At 42.2% G+C, this 21,280-nt stretch overlaps 3 protein-coding genes across 3 annotated transcripts; all 3 read left to right on the plus strand.

Moving 5' to 3' along the window:
• The first annotated feature begins 1,253 nt into the window (after window positions 1-1,253).
• On the plus strand, window positions 1,254-4,375 carry LOC117304775. Its single transcript, XM_033789383.1, has 3 exons — window positions 1,254-2,076; window positions 2,330-3,841; window positions 3,987-4,375. The coding sequence occupies exons 1-3, from the start codon at window positions 1,254-1,256 to the stop codon at window positions 4,373-4,375; spliced, it is 2,724 nt and encodes a 907-aa protein (XP_033645274.1).
• A 10,604-nt stretch (window positions 4,376-14,979) lies between these two features.
• On the plus strand, window positions 14,980-18,153 carry LOC117304776. The gene has a single exon (XM_033789384.1). The coding sequence runs from the start codon at window positions 14,980-14,982 to the stop codon at window positions 18,151-18,153; it is 3,174 nt and encodes a 1,057-aa protein (XP_033645275.1).
• On the plus strand, window positions 18,150-20,255 carry LOC117304778. The gene has a single exon (XM_033789386.1). The coding sequence runs from the start codon at window positions 18,150-18,152 to the stop codon at window positions 20,253-20,255; it is 2,106 nt and encodes a 701-aa protein (XP_033645277.1).
• The last annotated feature ends 1,025 nt before the right edge of the window (window positions 20,256-21,280 follow it).

A 21,280-nucleotide genomic window follows, 5' to 3' on the forward strand; every position in this document is an offset into this window, starting at 1 on the left:
TGGTGGGGAAACTACCATTTTACCTCCATGGTAGGTGGAGAAACGTTGTTTGGCAAACTAAAGACAAAGGCGAGACTGTCCAATTTAGTCAACTGGTTCGGTTTGTGAAGACGGAAGCAAAGATGGTGATGGATCCAATGTATGGAAGAGAGGCACTGAGCCAAGATGTAAAGATTGTCACCACGCACACAAATCGTTCAAAGGGTAGTTTTGCAACCGAAGTTTCAAGTGTCGAATACGAGCAAACAGGACGTAACAGAGATACATACAATAGATCGCCAGCAGAGAAATCAGACAATAAAGAAACAAAGAAGGCATGTATATATTGTAATGATACCAGTCATCTAACCGACAAGTGCAAGCAATTGTCTAGTCAGCCTTTTTCAGATAGGACAGAGTTTGTAAAAACCAAGGGTCTGTGTTATGGATGTCTCAAGCCCGGTCATCTGAGTAAAGAATGTCGGTACAGATCCACTTGTGACATTTGCAAGCGTCGTCACCCAACCAGTCTACATGATGAGAACAAAGTTCATGAGAACGAGGTCCCCAACCTTGATTCAAAGCATAATCCAGATAGCGTAAGTAGAGAGTGTGCGAATTTTACAAAGCGCTCAAGTGGAAATACGAGGGCTGGTACACACGGTCAGTGCACTATGGCAATTGTACCAGTTAAAGTAAGATTGAGAAATGGTATCAAAGCTGTACAAACGTATGCATTCATGGATCCAGGAAGCACCGTCACCTTCTGTAGTGAGAGTCTAGCAGAACAGTTAGGCGCAAGTGGCCCACGTAAGTCCATTACTTTGGACACCATGGGAAAGTCCTATTCCATGAAAACATATCTCATCGATGGACTTAAAGTCACCAACTTGGACATGAAGGATGAGGTTGATCTTCCAACCACATACACCAAAGGCACAATTCCAGTTTCCCAGCACCATATCCCAAAGACTGATGATATCTCCAAGTGGGACCATCTGCCTGCCAGAAATAGACGCAGACATTGGACTCTTAATAGGCAACAATGTACCAGATGCCTACACCCCGTTGGATCTGAAAACTGGTCCTTCGGGTACCCCTCATGCTGCAAGAACCAAGCTTGGTTGGGTGGTCTGGAATGTGATAAGGGAGGGTGAACAAACACAGTGTGACAAAGATTGCAGTTTTGCTGTAAACAAGGCTGTGAGGTCACAGCCATAACAGAAGAAGAACAACTTAAACATCTGGACAGACTAGTTAGAGAGACCATCAATATGGACTTTCCAGAGAGGCTCAGCGATGACAAGAAAGAGTATTCTCAAGAAGACAAAAGATTCCTGGCATCGGTGAACAGTTCTATCTTTCACAAAGACGGTCACTACTGTATCGGCTTGCCTTTCAAAGCAGAAGATTTAAAGCTTCCTAATAACAAGTTCATGACAGAAAAGCGCCTTGGCAGCCTAAAGCACAAGCTACAGAGAAACAGTGAATTAAAAAATGACTACAAAGAGTTCATGTCAAAGATTTTGTGTGAAGGATATGCTGAACAAGTCCCAGAAGAAGACCTACAGCGGACAGATGGAAGGGTGTGGTATATTCCGCATCATGCAGTCTACCATCCTCGCAAGCCAAATAAGATTAGAGTGGTTTTTGACTGCGCAGCTAATTACCAGGGAGTATCTTTGAATGACACGTTACTTCAAGGACCAGATCTCACAAACAGTTTGATGGGTGTACTCCTCAGATTCCGTCAGGAAAAGATAGCTATAATGGGAGACATAGCCACAATGTTCTACCAAGTACAAGTTCCAAGAAGTGACCGTGACTGCCTCCGATTCTTTTGGTGGCCGAATGCTGATCTTGAAAATGATCCGGTTGCCTATCGCTTGAGGGTCCATCCCTTTGGAGCAGTGTCGTCGCCGAGTTGCGCAAGCTTTGCTCTGAAGCAAACTGCAAAGGATAACAGTGAGCTCTATGGGGAGGCCTCGTGTGAAGTGGTAAAGAAATGCTTCTATGTTGATGATTGTCTTGTCGCTGTCAGCCAAGAACAAGAAGCTGCTCATTTGATTAAGAGTACCACGGCCCTTTGCAGAGAAGGTGGATTTCATCTGACTAAGTGGCTGTCAAATAGTCACGAGGTTTTGCAGACGGCCAATAGAGGAGCGTGCAAAAGACATCAGAGAGTTATCAATGGAGAATCAGAATCTTCCCAATGAGCGAGCTCTGGGGGTTTATTGGTTTGTTGAATCAGACAGCCTGGGCTTCAAGGTCAATTTGCCAAAGCAATCGGCAACCCGACGAGGAATACTTTCTGTTACAAGTTCAGTTTATGATCCCCTGGGCATTGCAGCTCCCTTTGTGCTGAAGGCCAAAATTCTTCTGCAGAGTCTTTGCCGACGAGGCATAGGATGGGATGAAGAGATTAAGGGAGAAGATCTTACAATTTGGAACCAGTGGTTGAGTGAGGTGAAAGAGCTAGATCAGCTAAGAATCAGGAGATGCTATAAGCCACCAGGATTCGGTAAGGTTGTGAGCTGCCAGCTTCATATATTTGCAGATGCCAGTGAAGTAGGCTATGGCGTAGCCGCCTATCTCCGTCTTGGTAATGAGTCTGGGCAAATCAGCTGTTCACTTGTGACAGGCAAAGCAAGGGTTGCCCCTTTAAAGAACATGACTATCCCACGTATGGAGCTGACTGGAGCAACGATTGCAGTGAAGTTCGGCAAAGTCCTTACTCGAGAGCTTGACTTCAACGTAGATAGCACTTACTACTGGACAGACAGCATGACTGTATTACGGTACCTCGCGAACGAGAGTTGTCGTTTCAAGACTTTTGTTGCGAACCGTCTTGCAATCATCAGAGATGCCTCGAGCTTGCAGCAGTGGAAGTATGTGAACACCAAATCTAACCCCGCTGATTGTGCAACACGTGGTCAGTCAGTAAAGAAGTTTCTCCAGTGCCCCATGTGGTTTGAGGGTCCAGCATTCCTGTCTGAGCCTGAATCAGAATGGCCTAAGCAAGATACAGATCTGACCAAGTTACCAGATGATGACGTTGAGGTGAAGCAAACCGTAATGACGACCACAGAGAAATCAATCAGTCCAATTGACAGGCTTCTGGAGCACTATTCAAACTGGACCAGACTGAAACGAGGGGTTGCTTGGATTCTGGTGTGGATGAAACGCCTCCAAGATAGAGTGGCTGCAGGCAAGCAGTTAGAACAGACATCAGTGAATCAAGAGTTGGAGCAACAAGAATCCAATTCGCTGGTGCACTCTTCAAAGCCCAAATCAGACCAGAGCAGAGGTCGAGAAACTCATGACCATACTCAACTTACCATAGAGAACCTTGAGGATGCTGAGAGGGCTTTGGTGTACTATGTCCAGCAGAAACATTGGAAAGAGGAAGTTAAGTTGTTAACAGAGACGGAAGGAAAACCACCCTCGCCAGTGAAGAATTCTTCGTCGTTGAAAAGACTTGATCCTAGACTGGTGGATGGCTGTCTACGTGTTGGTGGTCGAATTGGAAGAGCAGATCTCGACTTTGAGTCCAAGCACCAGCTTCTGCTGCCGAGAGACTCGCCAGTATCCAGACTGATTCTTCATCACATACACAAATCAATTGGACACTTGGGCAAAAATTCTATCTTGGCAGAGCTCCGCCGACACTACTGGATAATTGGGGCACCTTCAATCATCAAGAGTATTGTCTCAAAGTGTGTCACTTGCAGGAGATACCAAGCCCCAGCTGAGCAGCAGAAAATGGCCAGTTTGCCACAGGAGCGATTTGCATTGAACGAGCCTCCATTTAGCAAGGTTGGAATGGACTATTTTGGGCCTTTTGAAGTGAAGCGCGGGAGAAGTACAGTTAAGCGATACGGAGTCATATTTACTTGCTTAACTTCGCGAGCTGTCCACTTGGAGTTGGCGCATTCGCTTAATACAGATTCCTGCATCAACGCTATCCGCAGATTTAGTGCTTTCTGACAATGGAACAAATTTTGTAGGTGCAAAACGTGAGATGCAAGAGCAGATGAAAGCCTGGAATCAACAGAAGATTAATGACAGTCTACTTCAAAAGGGCATATCCTGGCATTTCAATCCTCCAGCAGGATCCCACTTTGGAGGAGTTTGGGAGCGTTTGATTAGAAGCACCAGGAAAATCCTCTACTCCCTGTTGCGAGAGCAGAATGTAAAACTAAGTGACGAGTCTCTGCAAACGTTCTGTGAGGTTGAAGCTATTATGAATGGACGACCACTAACCGAATGCCCCAACAGTCCACATGATCTAGATGTCCTGACTCCTAATCATCTGCTTCTGCAGCGACCGGGTGAGAGTCTGCCTCCCGGATTGTTTGACAAGCGGGACAAGTATCCTGTGAAACAGTGGCGATAAGTTCAGTACTTTGCAGATGCCTTTTGGAACAGGTGGTCAAAGGAGTACCTGCCTCTATTCAGGAAAGGCAGAAATGGACCCACCCAAAGCGGAATGTGGCTGTGGGAGATATTGTGTTGGTAGTAGACTCGACTCCCAGAAATGCATGGGCACTTGGGAGAATACTAGAAGTCGTCAAGGATAAACATGGGTTAGTCAGAAGTGCCAAGTTGAAAACAAAAACTTCCACCTTGGTTCGGCCTGTGACAAAGTTGTGTCTTCTAGTTGAAGGCGATGTTGAGTAGTTCCAGTATTTATATCATTTTGCATTGCATTCGCTAAGCGTTCAAACGTTTGTTTTAAGGTTTAAAGTTTGGCGTTGTTGTTAAGTATTAAGTAATTGTTTATGATTAATAACCAATTAGAGGGCCGGTATGTAACACCCAAACTCAGGATACTTGTTTTCTATCGATTGAGGGCGCTGTTCACATCGAGCAGTTGCTACGAGGGCTGAAAGTCAGAGTCTTAGTTTCACGATTTTCCCAAGTAAACAGCCCATTGTTCTTCGCCCAAAGTTTTTTGGATTTCCGCCGAGTTAATCTGTGCTAATCACAATGCCTAATGAGAAGAAGAAGAGATATTAAAGAAACCAATCACAGAAGCACAGCATTTTCGTCTTTGGCTGATTCAACAACTTACATATAAATTAACAAATCTGTGAAAATTTAGGCTCAATCGGTCATCGGAATCGAGAGAAAATAATGGGAAAACCTACCCTTGTTTTCGCTGTACGTGTCATGACATGTGTTTAAAATAAATCCGTAATTCTAAATATCGAGAATTTATATTGTTTTCATGTTTTCTCAAAAACGGTTCATGGAATAATATTTCAAGAGAAGTCTTTCACCATTACCTTCTGTAAACCCTGTAAGTTATTTGTAAGTGAACTTTCATTTTTGTTTTTGTTACGAAAGTGTCCAATGTCCAACTCATATACAAAGATCCTTATCACCAGCAGATACGGTTCCTCGTCCACCCACCCAGCGCTTCTTAATTTGATTTATTACCCAAATATTATAGACTGCACAGTTGCACAAGAAACCTGTAACAAGAAAATGTACCCTTACAACCCATTTGCTTCATAGCTCTGGACAATGTCATCTTTTTCCTCATCCTCATCTTTAATTAGTTTAGGTTGCATGTTACAGAGACCTGCGCATACAGTTAGAATATCATCTACATTCTTTACATTTTTTCAGGAATTACATTACATAGAATGTTAAAACACTTTAATCTTCTTATTGCCCTTTCGACATGTATCCTGATATTAGCTATACGTGTTGTTCTGGTAACTGCTTGTTGATGAACAGGTAGCTTGAAGTTCATGGGCTTCAACAAAAATGCAACCAGGGCACTTACTAAAGATAAAAACACTGCCTTACTTAGACCAGTATACAATTTACTGTCTTTGTCATTCATATCATGGATTGACAACCTAAGTACATGTAAATCAGTTTATGCAGCTGATGACGTCAACAATCCATGATATTATGTTTGTGTTGATACAGAAGATGTTTGACAAGTGGCCTTGCACCAACACGCATTGTAATTATGCACGCGCACTGTGCATAACTGAGAAGCGACTTAGTAAAGTTGAATACTGACGGTCAATGTGAGACTCGGCGTGTACAAACTATTTGTAATGAAAATTTGCGAAAAATTGTATACCAGCCCAAAATTTTGATAGGCCTACATATAGGCATAAGTGAAATGTTGTTTAACCCTCTGACACTTTATTTTGCTAACTTGCTCCAAAATCCAGACAGCCAACAAATTGCTCCCAAAATGACTGCCAAAATTTGTCAAATTTTAACAAAAAAGTCCTGACTTAAGAAAATATGCTCTTCCTCCTGTATTGTATTGGACCGATGATTTATGCTGCTTCCCAGTCAGTGGACAGAACCACCCCAACTCATTAGAGATAGTCTAGGTTCCTAGACCATTGGTGTTGCGTGGTCACACACAACCAACGTTCCGATTATGCACGGCAAAAACTGTACACGCTTGTAATGAACGAACGCTAGCGGGCGCTCTGTTTCTCTGATTTTCTGTGCTCACCAAGGTCTAGGACATTTGCAACGACGGGTCTTAACTTTTTTATTGTGTTTCGGCAAATCTCCCCCGACTTTCCGGTGGAGCCAATCAGAGGCTGCGTTGCGGTTGGCTCATGAATAATTCATCAGTGTTGTGCATGCAGTGTAAAATGCATGCAGTAATGCGTTGCATGACTTTTGCTATACTCAGCATGCGTGTGTGGGTATATGTTTTTATCGGAGTATAATAATGTCCAGATCAGTAGGATTTGAAACTTTGCCATGGTGGAAATACGATAAAGAAAGGTTTGCGGTACCACCACAAACCTTTCTATGTATAATATCCAGATCCAGACTACTGCATTGCCATGATGCAGCTTGAAATACGATCGTGGCGTTATGCTCCCGACGTGCCAGGGCCCACACTGATGAAGCCTGTATTGGCTAAACAATTTGCTTATAGTTAGCACAAAATAGTATTGCTTAGCAGAAACTGGTTACCAGCCAATTTTTAATTAAATTTGAAATGTTGTAGACTTATGCCTAGTGCCCACCTAAATTTTTGGATAGTAAAGAAATTTTGTACAACGTATTTTCTGCCAAACAGATATTAACTGGTGGGCCCTGTAGTGTTATTCACAGTGAAAGTTTGTTAATCTTGGGGGAAGGAAATCTTGAGGGATTCAAAAGCGTCTTTGTGAGAATGTATTTTGAAACGTAACCGTAGCTGCAGATCTTGGAACGTAAGCGTAGCTTGACTCGGGATTGAAAGCGTACTTTTTGATATTGTAGCGTAACCTAAACGTATCTTGGAGTGTATAAGCGTAGCTGAGTAGCTGCGTAGCTTAAAACGTAACAGTATCTTTTGGAGCGTAAGCATATCTTGGAACGTAATTCGTAGCTGCGTATCTTGGAATGTAAGCGTAACTTGACATGGGATTGAAAGCGTACCTTTTGATATTATAGCGTAACTTGAAGGAACATAAGCAGATCTGTAAGCGCAGCTGAGTAGCTGTGTAGCTTGGAACGTTGACAACTTTTGGAACGTAAGCATATCTTGGACTGAAGCGTAGCATCTTGGAACATAAACGTAGCTGCGTATCTTTGAACGTAAGCATAGCTTGACTCGGGCTTGATAGCGTACCTTTTGATATTATAGTGTAACTTGAAGGAACGTAGACCTTAGCGTATCTTGGAACGTAAACGTAGCTGCGTATCTTGGAATGTAAGCGTAGCTTGACTCGGGCTTGAAAACATACCTTTTGATATTATAGTGTAACTTGAAGGAATGTAGACCTAAGCGTATCTTTGAACGTAAACGTAGCCGAGTAGCTGCGCAGCTTGGAACGTAACCATATAATATTTTTTGGAATGTAGTCGTAACAATATCTTTTGGAACAACTCATGAGAAATTGCGAATTTTGATTGCTTGTCGGGTGGCGACTACTGCTATTTAACTCCCAGTTATTTGAGGCGAATAGTCAGGTTATAAATTCCACTAGTTGCCCAGTTTAATCATTACCTCAAAAATAACTCTTCATTCACAGAGTTAAAAAATAATACTTTGTTTGGCAAAATTATGCTTTGAGGGAATTTTGTTTTAGCATTATTTTTATTTCAACCTTTTATAAAAAATTCTCATAATATTTTTAAGCTACTCACACAATAACACTGTTTGGTCAATATAACCATGGAGGTAGATGCGATATTCCTACGTTTTGACATCATCAAAATTACCTGAAACTCTAACAAAAAGAAATTAGGGGGCCATGAATCAAAATGGAGCATATTGGGAGGTTGCGATCATAAGAAACAACGGAGTCGACACCCGCAAGCTGGGAGTTCATACCCCCGGGATTTAACACCTCCAACCCCCCCACGAGACACGGCATGGGCGGTACGTGATATTCCACAAGGCTTATTTCACGTTCCGATTGCTCCACGCCGTGGGGCCATACAAGCGTCCGTTACACGGACTCTCTGAATGCATGGAGCAATAAACTAGTTTATTGCTCCATGCTGAATGCTAATCTTACGTTCGATTTTTGACCATTATTTACGATTTCAAATCGTCACGTATCCATAATCTGAATAGGTAGTCTATATACTTAAAATTTCACTGTTTTCCTTTTAATAGGCCTATAATGACCACGGAATTACTCTTTGAGCAAAGATTATTAAAAATAGCGCGCCGATCACATTGACCTTTGACTCGGTCTAGTTTGAATAGTCATCTTTAACCCGTCACGTGATATGAATAATCGAGTCATTTGCATAGTCTGGCCACGCCTTCAATTTGCAAATGTCCTAGACCTTGGTGAGCACAGGAAATCAGAGAAACAGAGCGCCCGCTAGCGTTCGTTCATTACAAGCGTGTACAGTTTTTGCCGTGCATAATCGGAACGTTGGTTGTGTGTGACCACGCAACACCAATGGTCTAGGAACCTAGACTACATTAGAGATAGTTACATGGTGTTACCGCAAACCTTTCCATGTCGTATTTCCACAATGCAAAGTTTCAAATCCTACTTCTTAAGTGAATACTTTGCAGTAAAAGAATAAGTTAATTAATACGGAATTTAGTAGATGCTTTTACTAAACTACTTTTTATTCATACGACCTATTGTGACAGTAAAACACTACAGGATCAGGATGATACCATTTGCAAGTACCTGGTCGACTTCATATTGTACTACAAGTGCACGAGCGATATCACTCACTCACTCTACTGCATCTAGACAGGGTGGGGTCCGCTGTGCTGATCTCATAGTACACGCTTCGTAGCTAGGTTCCAGAGTTATATGTCAACCTTGTTTGGTGGACCCATATGCTCAATCCAAGATGTTCTCTCGCGGCTTCTGGGTCTTGGAAGACCAGGCGCCGGTGGGATTCTGCTTCTGCAATTTACGTCGGTGAATTGCTGTTTCTAAGCTTTTGCTTAAAGGGTATATGTACTTTTTCCTAACAAAAAAACACAATGTCCACAGATTTACATTAAACTTACACAGTTTGAAGATTATGATAGTAGAAAGCTTCCCTTGAAATTTTACTTACTGAGGTGCTGTAGTTTTTGAGAAATGACTAAAAGTAATAATTTTCATCTCAGTTTTAGCATGTAAAAACGTATTAACCAGTTATGCTATGGTTTTGGTAAAATATCATAACTGGTTAAGGGGATTTTACATGCTAAAATAATTTTGGTCTCATGAGACCAAAATTATTTTGTGACTTGTTTTACTCATTTCTCAAAAACTACAAAACCTTAGTTAGTAACATTTGAAGGGAAGCTTTCCACTATCATTGTCTTCAAACCCTGTAAGTGTAATGTAAATCTGTGGACTTACTCAGTACTTTCCCGAGTCCTGTGAAAAGGCATGTTACTCGGGTGTGATTCGAACCCAGCACGACCCATGCATTTCTAGAACAGTGTCTTACCATCTACACTACCGAGGATGCCCGGTAGTTAGAGGCAGTTCGAATCCTATGTTGTCGTTGCGGTACCCGCTGCCAAAACATAGGAGTCGAACTGCCTCTAGTTGGTAAGACACTGCTCTAGACTTGCAAGGGTCGTGGTTTCGAATCCCACCCGAGTAACATGCCTGTGATATTTTTTTCACAGGACTCGGGAAAGCACTGAGTATACAGTGCTAACACACATCGGTGTATGGGTAAAAAAAAACTACTTTCATGTTGGCAACCTTACATTTTGTTTGTCATCCGTGCTTTTCCCGGTGTTTTTATAGTTTGGCACCTTGAAGTGCCTTCTATTTCCTTGCTACTCGATAGACGAAATTTGTCTTAGCACATGATGTTTTTGGATGATTTTGACCATAGCTGCACTCTCTTGTTGATCACATTTTGACAACCTTTTTAACACAACTCTATGCAGCCTTTACAAAACTGCTGCTAATCCACCTGCAGCATGCAGCATCAGAGTCCAGCTTTCTCCAGCGATCAGAGCATACTGATCGAAACGTCGAGTTGAAACCAACGGTTCTTTTCGGAACCACCCCAACTCAATAGAGATAGTCATTACATGGTGTTACCGCAAACCTTTCTATATCGTATTTCCACCATGCAAAGTTTCAAATCCTACAAAACTGATTCTATTAAGCTCCGGATTTACGCATGCTGAACGCACATAAAAAGCGCTTTATATAAAGAACATCCAAGCAATTGCTGGGCTAGCTTGAGAAAAAGCAATTAGTCAAAGCAAAGGTTATGTATACATTTTTAATCAATTGCTTTTGCTTCAGCTTCTGCTCATGAACTTTTGCTTTTGCTCGGTGCCTGTGCTTCAATTGCTAGTTTTTATGAATTCGGCCCTAACGCAGGGAAATGTGGCCGAAAAGAGACTCTCTGGGGCAGTAATGAACTAGGATCTGGATTCAATTGGTTCACTGTATGAAAAAAGACTCATGCTAAAAGTTCACAAAATAATGCAAGACGTCTCTCATCCACTCAACAATTGTTTTAAATTCAATAGGTCAGGTATTCGTCTTTCTGTTCCTAGGACTTCACTATGCCGCACCAAACGATCATTTGTTCCTAATGCTATTCACATGTTCAACAACAATGCTAGCGGGGTTACTAAGGGTTGTTAGAACTTTTTACCATGCATGGTTTTGTAACAGCATTTGATGTATTGTTCGCACTGTTGGAATGGATTGGTCGGGGCAGCGTTAGCTGGTCACGGGTGGCTACAAGGGGGTAGGGGGAGTGGGTTTTTTCCCCAGCCTGTTGTTGTCTTGATGTCATTTTATTTCGTCAGCGTTTTCACGAAGTAGCACTCACTGCTATACAAGCAAAAAATAACAATCAGAGAAAACGGCTTTTGAAGCTGAACACTTTTTAGAAACCCGCCTACCTTCAAAACTTCAAAGTATTTCCATTTAAATTTTTCAATGTAGATACTTGATGACTTGAACTTAACAATTAATCTTATTTTAACTCATTTGCATAATTAATTATGAAACTAGACACGAGAGAAGATCCGTGCTACTTCGTGAAACCCAAAAAGTACAAAATATGTCTTTTTGCGTTTTCACGAAGTAGCACTCGCCTATGCTACAACTCAGCATTTTGTATTACTTTTTGAAACGAGGTCAGCGCGCGCGCGCTCACACAACTTGCGTGCGACCATAGATAAGAATAACTAGATCGGCCGCGCGTACATACGCGGGTTCTGGAATGGGGGCCGACATTGCCTTTCTCCCGTGTACATTTTCTGTGCGTTGCCGTCAGCACGTGACTTTTTGCCGTCAGCACGTGACATTTAGCGCGTCAAAGGCCTATCTCCCGTGTTCATTTTTGCGCGTCGCCTTTCGAACGTGAAATTTTTACCGCGTCCATGGCGAACAAAAACTTTTTCTACACAGGCAATGGCGCGTATGTACGCGCGGCCGATCTAGTTATTTTAATTCTATATCTTCGGTGCGACTTCGTGAAAACGTTCTTACCACACTTTGACTCGAGTGCGTACATGCACTACAACGGTAAACGGGGTTCGGGTGCTACTTCGTGAAACCAAAATTGCCACGTTGAGCAAAAAATGACGACACTAATGAGCTTAACTAAAAAAGTAAAGCTGTCTGAGCTTTGAAACTTCATGGAATTGTAGGTCTTCATGCATTATCAACAAAAATGTAAAAAAAAAAAAAATGTAAAAAAAAAAATCCTTAAGCACGTAGAGTGCTACTTCGTGAAAACGCTGACGATTTGTGACCGGTTGGCGTTGTTTTGGCTGGTGCATTTTTTTAGTGTGCGGGTCTTTTGTATTTTGTTTCTTTGTATTTCTAACTTTCGAACTTTGTAACTTAAATAGTTTTTGTATTGATTGTGTAAACTTGTAATTTGGCCGGTGGATGTCAAGTTTCTATGTTTTTTAACGTGGACAATAAAATAATTCTCTAATTCTCTTCTCAATATGACTGATGAGCTCAAATTTTCACAGGTTTGTTATTTTATGCAAATGTTGAGATACACCAAGTGAGGAGACTGGTCTTTCACAATTACCAATAGTGTCAGTTGTCTTTAAACCGTGTTTGTATTCTGTTGAAGTTTGGCTGATATGACATTTCCCGATTTACTAATTTTGGCGGCCATCTTGGATCTCTAGTTTAAAACCCCGATAAACAAGGGATACAAGAATTAGTAAATCGGGAAATGTTATATATCAGCCAAACTTCGACAGAATATAATACAAACACGGTTTAAAGACAATTGATACTATTTCACAAACTCTTCCTAACTTAAGACTAATCTTAGGACTTAGGACGAGTCCCAACCCTGCACTCATGCAGACCTCAAGATTAAACCTAAGTTAGGACGATGTTTTGGGAGAAAATAACGGGAAAACCCACCCTTGTTTCCGCACGTTTCGCCGTGTAATGACATGTGTTCAAAATAAATCCGAAATTCTCGACGACGAGAATTGATAATTGTTTTAATGTTTTCTCAAAAAGTAAAGCATTTCATGGAATAACACTTCAAGAGAAGTCTTTCACCATTATCTTCTATAAACCCTGTAAGTTACTTTCTGTTCCGAAAGTGTATAATTGGCTGACGTTAAAGCCATTGGACACTTTCGCTAAAAAACAGTATTGTCCAAGGCCCACACTTCGTGTATCACAACTTAAAGATAAAACAACAAACCTGTGAAAATTTAGGCTCAATTGGTCATCGGAGTCGGGAGAAAATAACGGGAAAACCCACCCCTTCTTTCCGCACGTTTCGCCGTGTCATGACATGTGTTTAAAATAAATCCGTAATTCTCGATATCGAGAATTAATATTGTTTTAATGTTTTCTCAAAAAGTAAAGCATTTCATGGAACAATATTTCTTGAGAAGTCTTCACCATTACCTTCTGTAAACCCTGTAAGTTATTTTTAAATCTGTGAACTTTTAATTTTTTGTCTGTTCCGAAAGTGTCCAATGGCTTTAAAAACAAAAAAGGGAGAAAAGAAATAGAAAGGAAATGCCCTTCTGCAGTAACTGCGGGAATGAACTCGAGAGTGCAGAATTTTTTTGTTCTTAATGTGGAAAAGGAGGTGGAAGAGGAGGTGGATAATTTTAACAGATTTTAAGTGACGCAGTTAGTTATGTTTTAAATTTAAATTTTAGTATTTTTTTTTAAATATGTTCTTTTGTTCTTTTTAATTTTATGTTGTATGCAAGTGAGCCTTTTTTTAGTTGATAACAATGATTTGTACTACTACGTACTATAGTAGTACTATATAGTAGTATACAAAAAAGTTAAATAAGTTTAAACAGAGTGGTCAGTAGTGTGTTGGGTCTTAATTAGACAATCTATTGTTATATTATTCATATATTCATAAATCAATAGGATTAAAGGCTTAAATTAGCATAACAAAGGATGGCATGAGTCTTAATGAGACAGTCTATTGTTATATTATTCATAAGGCATGAATATGTGCATAAATGAATAATGATAAGGGAGGTCATATGACTATGTATGAGGTCAAATGATGGGCCAATGAGAGGGGAGGGCTTAATGAGACAGAAATATGCACGAGACTGTTGTGAGTTTGATTTGAAATGGGCCAATGAGAGGAAAGGGCTTAATGAGACAGAAATATGCAGAAAAAAAAAAGAAAAAAAAATATATAATTTTATATATATATATATATAAAATTATATTGTAACGCGATGACTCGGCACAATTGGAACGTGGGGAAGGGCGCCATCACTCGGTGGGCAAGTAAAACGAAGCAGGCGACGTTCAGCGCAGCATAGAAATAAATAGGAGGGTCATGGCAAAAAAATGTTGGCAATTTGCGTTAAAACAATAAGATTTCTTAGATTTAAAAGGGCGTTTCTTAAGGATTTAAACGGGTGTTTCTTAAGAATTTTAAATTGTGTTTATTAGGGATTTAAAAGGTTTTTTCTTAAGAATTCAAAAGGGTGTTTCTTAGGGATTTAAAAGGGTGTTTCTTGGATTTAAAAGAGTGTTTCTTGGTTGATAGGGTTTTTCTGCACAATTTGTAAGATTGCATAATCTTACTTTGCTTCTTTGTTTCCTTAACTATGGTTTATTTGTATACCGCCCTCAATTGTTGAGATTAGCTTTCTTAAGTTCAATAGTCTGGTTCTAATTGTTTATTGTTTCACATGGCATTTTTACACTGAATAACCTAGGTACTATACTTTGCCACATCATTTTTGTTGTAATCATACATTTGATACTACAAGAAGTTATTTACAAGTGCTCATAAAGATTCCTGTGATTATTGCCTTTTATTGGATGCAGAACAGTATTTCGAACCGCTGAACAGTGATGTAATGTCTCCTGAGAATTACAATAAAGGTGTTTGAAAATGTTTGAAATTCAAGAGTGACGCACGCAGAATCTTACATTCGAAATACTTGCCACTGGGTGCAGCCAGACAGTAGCTTCACCCCCCTGATGATTTGCTGAGGCAAGAGAAAGAGAGTAACCAGGTGAGACCGTTTCAATTTAACTAACCCCCGGGCTAGATGAGAAGAAACCATACAAGTCTTCATCTTTCGACATGGCCAGTGCTGAGACGAAGAAGATGAGAGGTCTTGCGAAGGGACGATTCACTAGAATATGTCGTTCAATTGACACCGCAATCACGCAGAGAAAGCCCCTAGAGTATGTCAACATGTTGGCATCGGATTTGAAGTCGGCATGTGACACTGTCTACGCCAAGCATGAAGATTTCATTCTGCACACTGACGGTGAAGAAGATGAAGATTGGATTTCCAACATAGAAGAGAGATACGATGAGATCAGAGAGATGATTATGCACTACAAGATCCACGCCCAGAAAGATGAGACAGATGCCTCCAAACTAGAACAGGCACAACTTGAGAGCGAGGCTAAGCAAATGTCACTGCACAAGGCGAGAAATCTAAGAGACGTTCATGAGGCGGATCTTCGTCAACTTTGTAAGGGTATTACGTCATACATCGAGAACGAGTCAGTTGATGCAGTGAAGACTGGGAAGATAGAGTTTAAGCAATTAATGGAAGATACCAAAGCAGCTCACATGCAGTACGTCATGATGTTACCAGCGGACGAGTTTGAAAGTGAAAATACATGGCTTCTACCAATTCGTGAATCCTACTACAAAGTAAGTGAAGCAATCGGCAAATTCCTAGATTGTCATGGATCTTCTTCATCCCCAGCTCATCATGGGAAGAAATCAACAAGTGGGTTCCATATAGAGAAGATGCGTCTACCAGTCTTCGATGGTGACGTCAGAAATTACCCAAGATTTCGTTCAGATTTCAAGAAATTCATCCAACCTGAGACCACAGTAGATCAGTCTGCTTTTGTTCTGCGCAGGTCTTTGGGTGAGAAGCCGCTCCAAGTGATTGGCGCTATTGACGATGATGTCAACGAAATTTGGACGAGGTTGGATGAGCGGTATGGGGATCCCATCAAGATGGCGGACTCCATTATGCGAGATTTCGAGAAAATAAAGCCAGTTAGGGATGGAGACGACAGGCGGTTTGTGGAATTAGTCGACGTTGTTGTGAGAAGTTACAACGATCTCACAAAGGTTGGAATGGAGAGAGAGATTTCCAATACTAGAGTAGTTGGAGATATAGAGCGGAGACTACCCCCCATAGTGAGAAGAGAGTGGTCCAGGTCCCTTTATGACGACAAATCCGAAGTGGATCGCTCCGACAGGTTTCCAGCTCTTCTTCAATTCTTAGTAAAGGAAAAGAAGAGTGTCGAGTACGAGTTGTCTGATATTAGAAGTCTCGCTACTCATAGCAGCTCTCCAAGAGCTACAGTGAACACCACAGACGTCAAGGAGAAACATGAGGCCACAAAGCGAGATGTAATTAAGAAGTGTCTCCTTCACATTGATGGTAACCACACAACACCAGAGTGCCGAATATTCATGGGCAAATCAGTTCCAGAAAGAGCGCAGATCGTGAGAGAAAAGGGAGCATGTTACTGTTGTCTGAATCGTGGACACAGAATAACGGATTGCAGAAAGAAGAAGAAGTGTGATGTCATCAATTGTACTCGCACTCACCATCCAACACTGCACAACAGCCAGCAAGTAGCCGAACAGACCCAAACCTCCACAGTCAATAACCACACTGTGGCAACATCAAGATCCAATGACGCATGTCTCCTGCAATTGATGAAGATCAAGGTTGGCCCAACCCACATGAACGTGCTATGGGATGGTTGCGCTACATCTTCCCTTGTCACCATCACGGCAGCTAAAGCAGCAGGCTTGAGAGGTACCCCCATCAAGGTGTCTATAACAAAGGTGGGCGGAGTGACAGAAGAGATTGACAGTTTCCGTTACTCTGTGCCTCTTACTGACAGACAGGGCTACATAGTGCACATCTTAGCCTACGGGATTGACCGCATCACTGCAGACATAGAGAATATCAACACACAGAGTGTTGTGGGACTCTTTATGGGCGTAAGCCGGGAGCAGATTGAGCGCCCCAGGGGCCAAGTAGACCTCCTCATCGGGTTTGAATATGCAGGGTACCACCCAATAAGACTACAAGCTGTAGACCACTTGCTTGTCCTGGAGAATAGATTCGGTAGATGTTTGGGAGGCACTCATCCAGCCATTACCGAGAGAACCAGACGAATCCTTGCCGCTACAGCAATGATCCACCATGTGTCCACTTGCAGCCTAGACCAATTCATGACGTTGGAGAGCATGGGAGTGGAGTGTAACCCAAGATGTGGGAACTGTAGATGTGGTAAATGTCCCATCGGGTCCAAAGACTACACTTTGAAGGAAGAGCGTGAACTTGCACTAATTGATCAGAATCTCGTCTTTCAAGGATCTCATTGGGAAGCAGCTTATCCCTGGATTAAGGATCCTGCTAATCTACCAGACAACAGACACGTTGCATTTGCCACACTGAGAGCCCTAGAGCGACGGCTGGAGCGTGACCCCACCAAGGCGCAAGTGTACGACGCACAGATGAAAGACATGATAGATCGAGGCGTCGCCCGAGCAATCCCCAAGGAAGAAATGGCTTCGTATAAGGGACCGATCCACTACATAGCCCATCACGAAGTCCTGAAGCCAGACAGCAAGAGCACCCCAGTCAGGATTGTATTCAATAGCAGTGCCAACTACAAAGGACATATCCTCAACGACTACTGGGCTAAAGGTCCAGACATGATGAACTCTCTCCTGGGAGTACTCCTTCGATTTCGAGAGAACGAGGTAGCTTTGGTTGGTGATATCCGCAAGATGTATCACAGCGTCTTTACCACATTGAAGGACCAACACTGCCACAAATTTCTCTGGAGAGGAATGCGGACCGGCAAGGATCCAAAGACATACTGCATGAAAGTTGTCAATATGGGCGACCGGCCATCAGCCACCATCGCCACTGTGGCACTGAAGAAGACTGCTGAGCTTGGCAAAGACAAATTCCCCGAAGCCGCAAGCACGATCCAGCGGAATGTTTACATTGATGATATCCTCGAGTCTGTGCCAACACTAAACAAAGCCCTGATCCATGCACAAGAGATTGACCAATTGATCAAGCCAGGAAATTTCTTCCTAAAGAAATGGGTGTTTTCTGGAGGACTCGACAAAGATGATGAAGAATGGCCTAGCAAGGAAAACAGTGAGAAGGTTCTTGGCATTTCATGGGACCCAAGAGAGATGTTTTCCACTTCATCACATGGATCAATTTCGCATAAAAGAAGAAAAAGATGAGACAAGGTCCTGACCTGAGAGGCGATCAAATCCCTTCAGAAATACCATCCGTACTCACCAAGAGAATGTGCCTGAGCCAGGTCAACGGAATATATGATCCACTGGGATTGGTCGCACCCTTCACCATCAAGGCGAAAATACTACTAAGGAAGATGTGGGGGATAAAACTTGACTGGGATGATTCGATGCCCGAAAACATGAGGAAAGACTGGATCGAGTTCTTTAAGGAGCTGTTTGAGGTAGCTGATATTACATTCCAACGATGCATCAAACCAGAAGGAGTCGACTCACAGACAAAGCCAACCCTGATTGTTTTTTCCGATGGTTCTGAACAAGCATTTGGGACGGTAGCCTACATTCGCTGGATGCTGAATGATGGCAGATACGTATCAAATCTAGTAGCAAGCAAGAGCCGCATCGCGCCCATCGAAGTAGCCAGCATTGTTAGACTAGAACTGAGTGGAGCTGTCCTCAACAAACGACTCACATGCTTCATCAAGAAAGAAATGCGATTACAGTTCGACAGAGAGTTTCACATCGTCGACAGCGAGATTGTGAGATCGATGATTCAGAAACAGAGCTATGGGTTTAAGACGTTCGTCGCTACCCGAATTGGCGAGATACAAGAGGCGACAGAACCAGAGGATTGGTGGTGGTGTAAAGGTGAACTGAACGTTGCTGACCTGATCACAAGAGGAAAAACTCCATCTGAGATTGGTCCCGAGAGCACATGGCAGCGAGGGCCAACTTTTCTGCAACGACCCATAGAAGAATGGCCAATCCAACAAAGCTGCTCAGAAGGCAACCTTCCAGAACGGGCCAAGATTATAATGGTTGCCGATGCACGAGAAGCCGATACACTAGCCAACAGAATTGATGTCAGTAGATACAGTAGCTACAACAAGCTCTTGAGGGTAACTGCCAGGATTCTTGCCATCTACGACAACAAGAACTTCTCCAGTGCAACCAAGGTCCTTTCCGCAGAAGATATACAGCGAGCAGAAATTTTCTGGATCAAGGAGTGTCAGAAACCGATAATGAAGACACTGAATGACGACAAGGTGACTTTTGATAAGATGTACGCCAAACTGTGCCCCCAGGTCAGAGATGATGGCGTCATTGTTGTGGGAGCCAGAGCAGGAAGATACGTACACTTCAGCTACAACAAACAGGAAGTTCCCCTCCTTCTCTATCGTCACCCTTTCTCCAAGCTGTATGCTGTACATGTACATAATAGAGGCCACCCAGGAGTTCAGACAACAGTCTCCAAGATTCGTTCAAAATTTTGGATCATCAATCTATACAAGATGGCGAAGAGTATCCGTCACCACTGTGTGCCTTGCAGAAGACAAGAGAAGGACATGGTCGGTCAGAAGATGGGAGATCTACCATTGGCGCGACTAAAGCCATCACCACCCTGGAGCTACGTTGGAGTAGATTTGTTTGGGCTGTTCACAACTCGTGGAGAGGTCAATAAGAGAGCTCGAGGCAAAGCGTATGGCGTTATCTTCAACTGTTTCACTACGCGAGCAGTGCACATAGATCTTGCAGTTGACTACAGCTCGACTGGATTTCTACAAGTCCTCAGAAGATTTGTATCTCTCAGAGGTTACCCGAGCGAGATGTACAGTGATGGAGGCAGTCAGCTAGTTGGAGCGTCAAAGGAGCTAAAGCAAGTAACGGAGGGCTGGGACGCAAACAAGCTACATGAATTTGGCATTTCTAACGGGATGACATGGAAGTTCTCTATGGCAGATTCACCTTGGCAGAATGGAGTTACAGAGATCCTGATCAAAGGCGTCAAGAAGGCCATAAATCATGCCATCGGGAACCAGATTCTTCAGTTTCATGAGCTACAGACCGTTTTCTATGAAGTAGCCAACCTAGTGAACGAGAGGCCATTGGACGACATCCAACTGATCCGGAAGACGGAGTTTATCTTTGTTCGAACAATCTCCTTCTTGGACGAGCCACAGGAAGAGTACCCAGCGGACCATGGAGAGAAACTAACAACCCTAGACATCGACTTGAATTCGTGCAGAACATCATCAAGGCATACTGGATCAAGTGGACCAGAGACTACTTCCCATCTCTCATCGTGAGGCAGAAATGGCATCACCAGAGAAGGAGCATGTTGAAGGGCGACGTAGTGCTGGTACAGGACAGTAACGCTATTCGCGGGAATTGGAGAATGGGAATTGTGGATGAGGTATACCCGGATGAAGCTGGTAACGTGAGGAATGTGCAGGTCAAGCTGAAAACTCCAGATATGGCTGATCAATGCCGAAGTGCGAACTACACTCTCATCCGAAGAGCTGTGCAGAGGTTGATAGTTCTTGTTCCCGTTGACCGCGATGTGATTGACTAAGTGAACTATTTAACTGTATTGATATTGTTGGTGGGCGGAGTGTAAGATTGCATAATCTTACTTTGCTTCTTTGTTTCCTTAACTATGGTTTATTTGTATACCGCCCTCAATTGTTGAGATTAGCTTTCTTAAGTTCAATAGTCTGGTTCTAATTGTTTATTGTTTCACATGGCATTTTTACACTGAATAACCTAGGTACTATACTTTGCCACATCATTTTTGTTCTAACCATACATTTGATACTACAAGAAGTTATTTACAAGTGCTCATAAAGATTCCTGTGATTATTGCCTTGTATTGGATGCAGAACAGTATTTCGAACCGCTGAACAGTGATGTAATGTCTCCTGAGAATTACAATAAAGGTGTTTGAAAACATTTGAAATTCAAGAGTGACGCACGCAGAATCTTACACAATTGTCTACAAGTGGTAATCTTTGATTCCAATTAATCTTATTTTATTGTTGTCCCTGCCTTTATACCACTATTATTTGAGGTAGTTTTTAAAAAGCTTTTAATTTCATAGTAAATGTGGTGAGATGGGGATACTGAATACTTGGATCTTTTAATTAAACCAACAAAGTGCAAAAGTATGACATTGTATCCTGTGTATCAATCATTTTTAATAATCACTTGCAAGTTGGTTACAGACAATAACAAGGTTCAATTAATGACCAGCTGGGACCAAATCCATGGCTCTGGGCTTATGCAGATTTCTACGCAGTAAGCAGAGCCATGCAATTCGACCCAGATTCACAAC

The sequence above is a fragment of the Asterias rubens genome, chromosome 21, assembly GCF_902459465.1.
Source record: "Asterias rubens chromosome 21, eAstRub1.3, whole genome shotgun sequence".
NCBI classification, from domain to species: Eukaryota; Metazoa; Echinodermata; class Asteroidea; order Forcipulatida; family Asteriidae; genus Asterias; species Asterias rubens.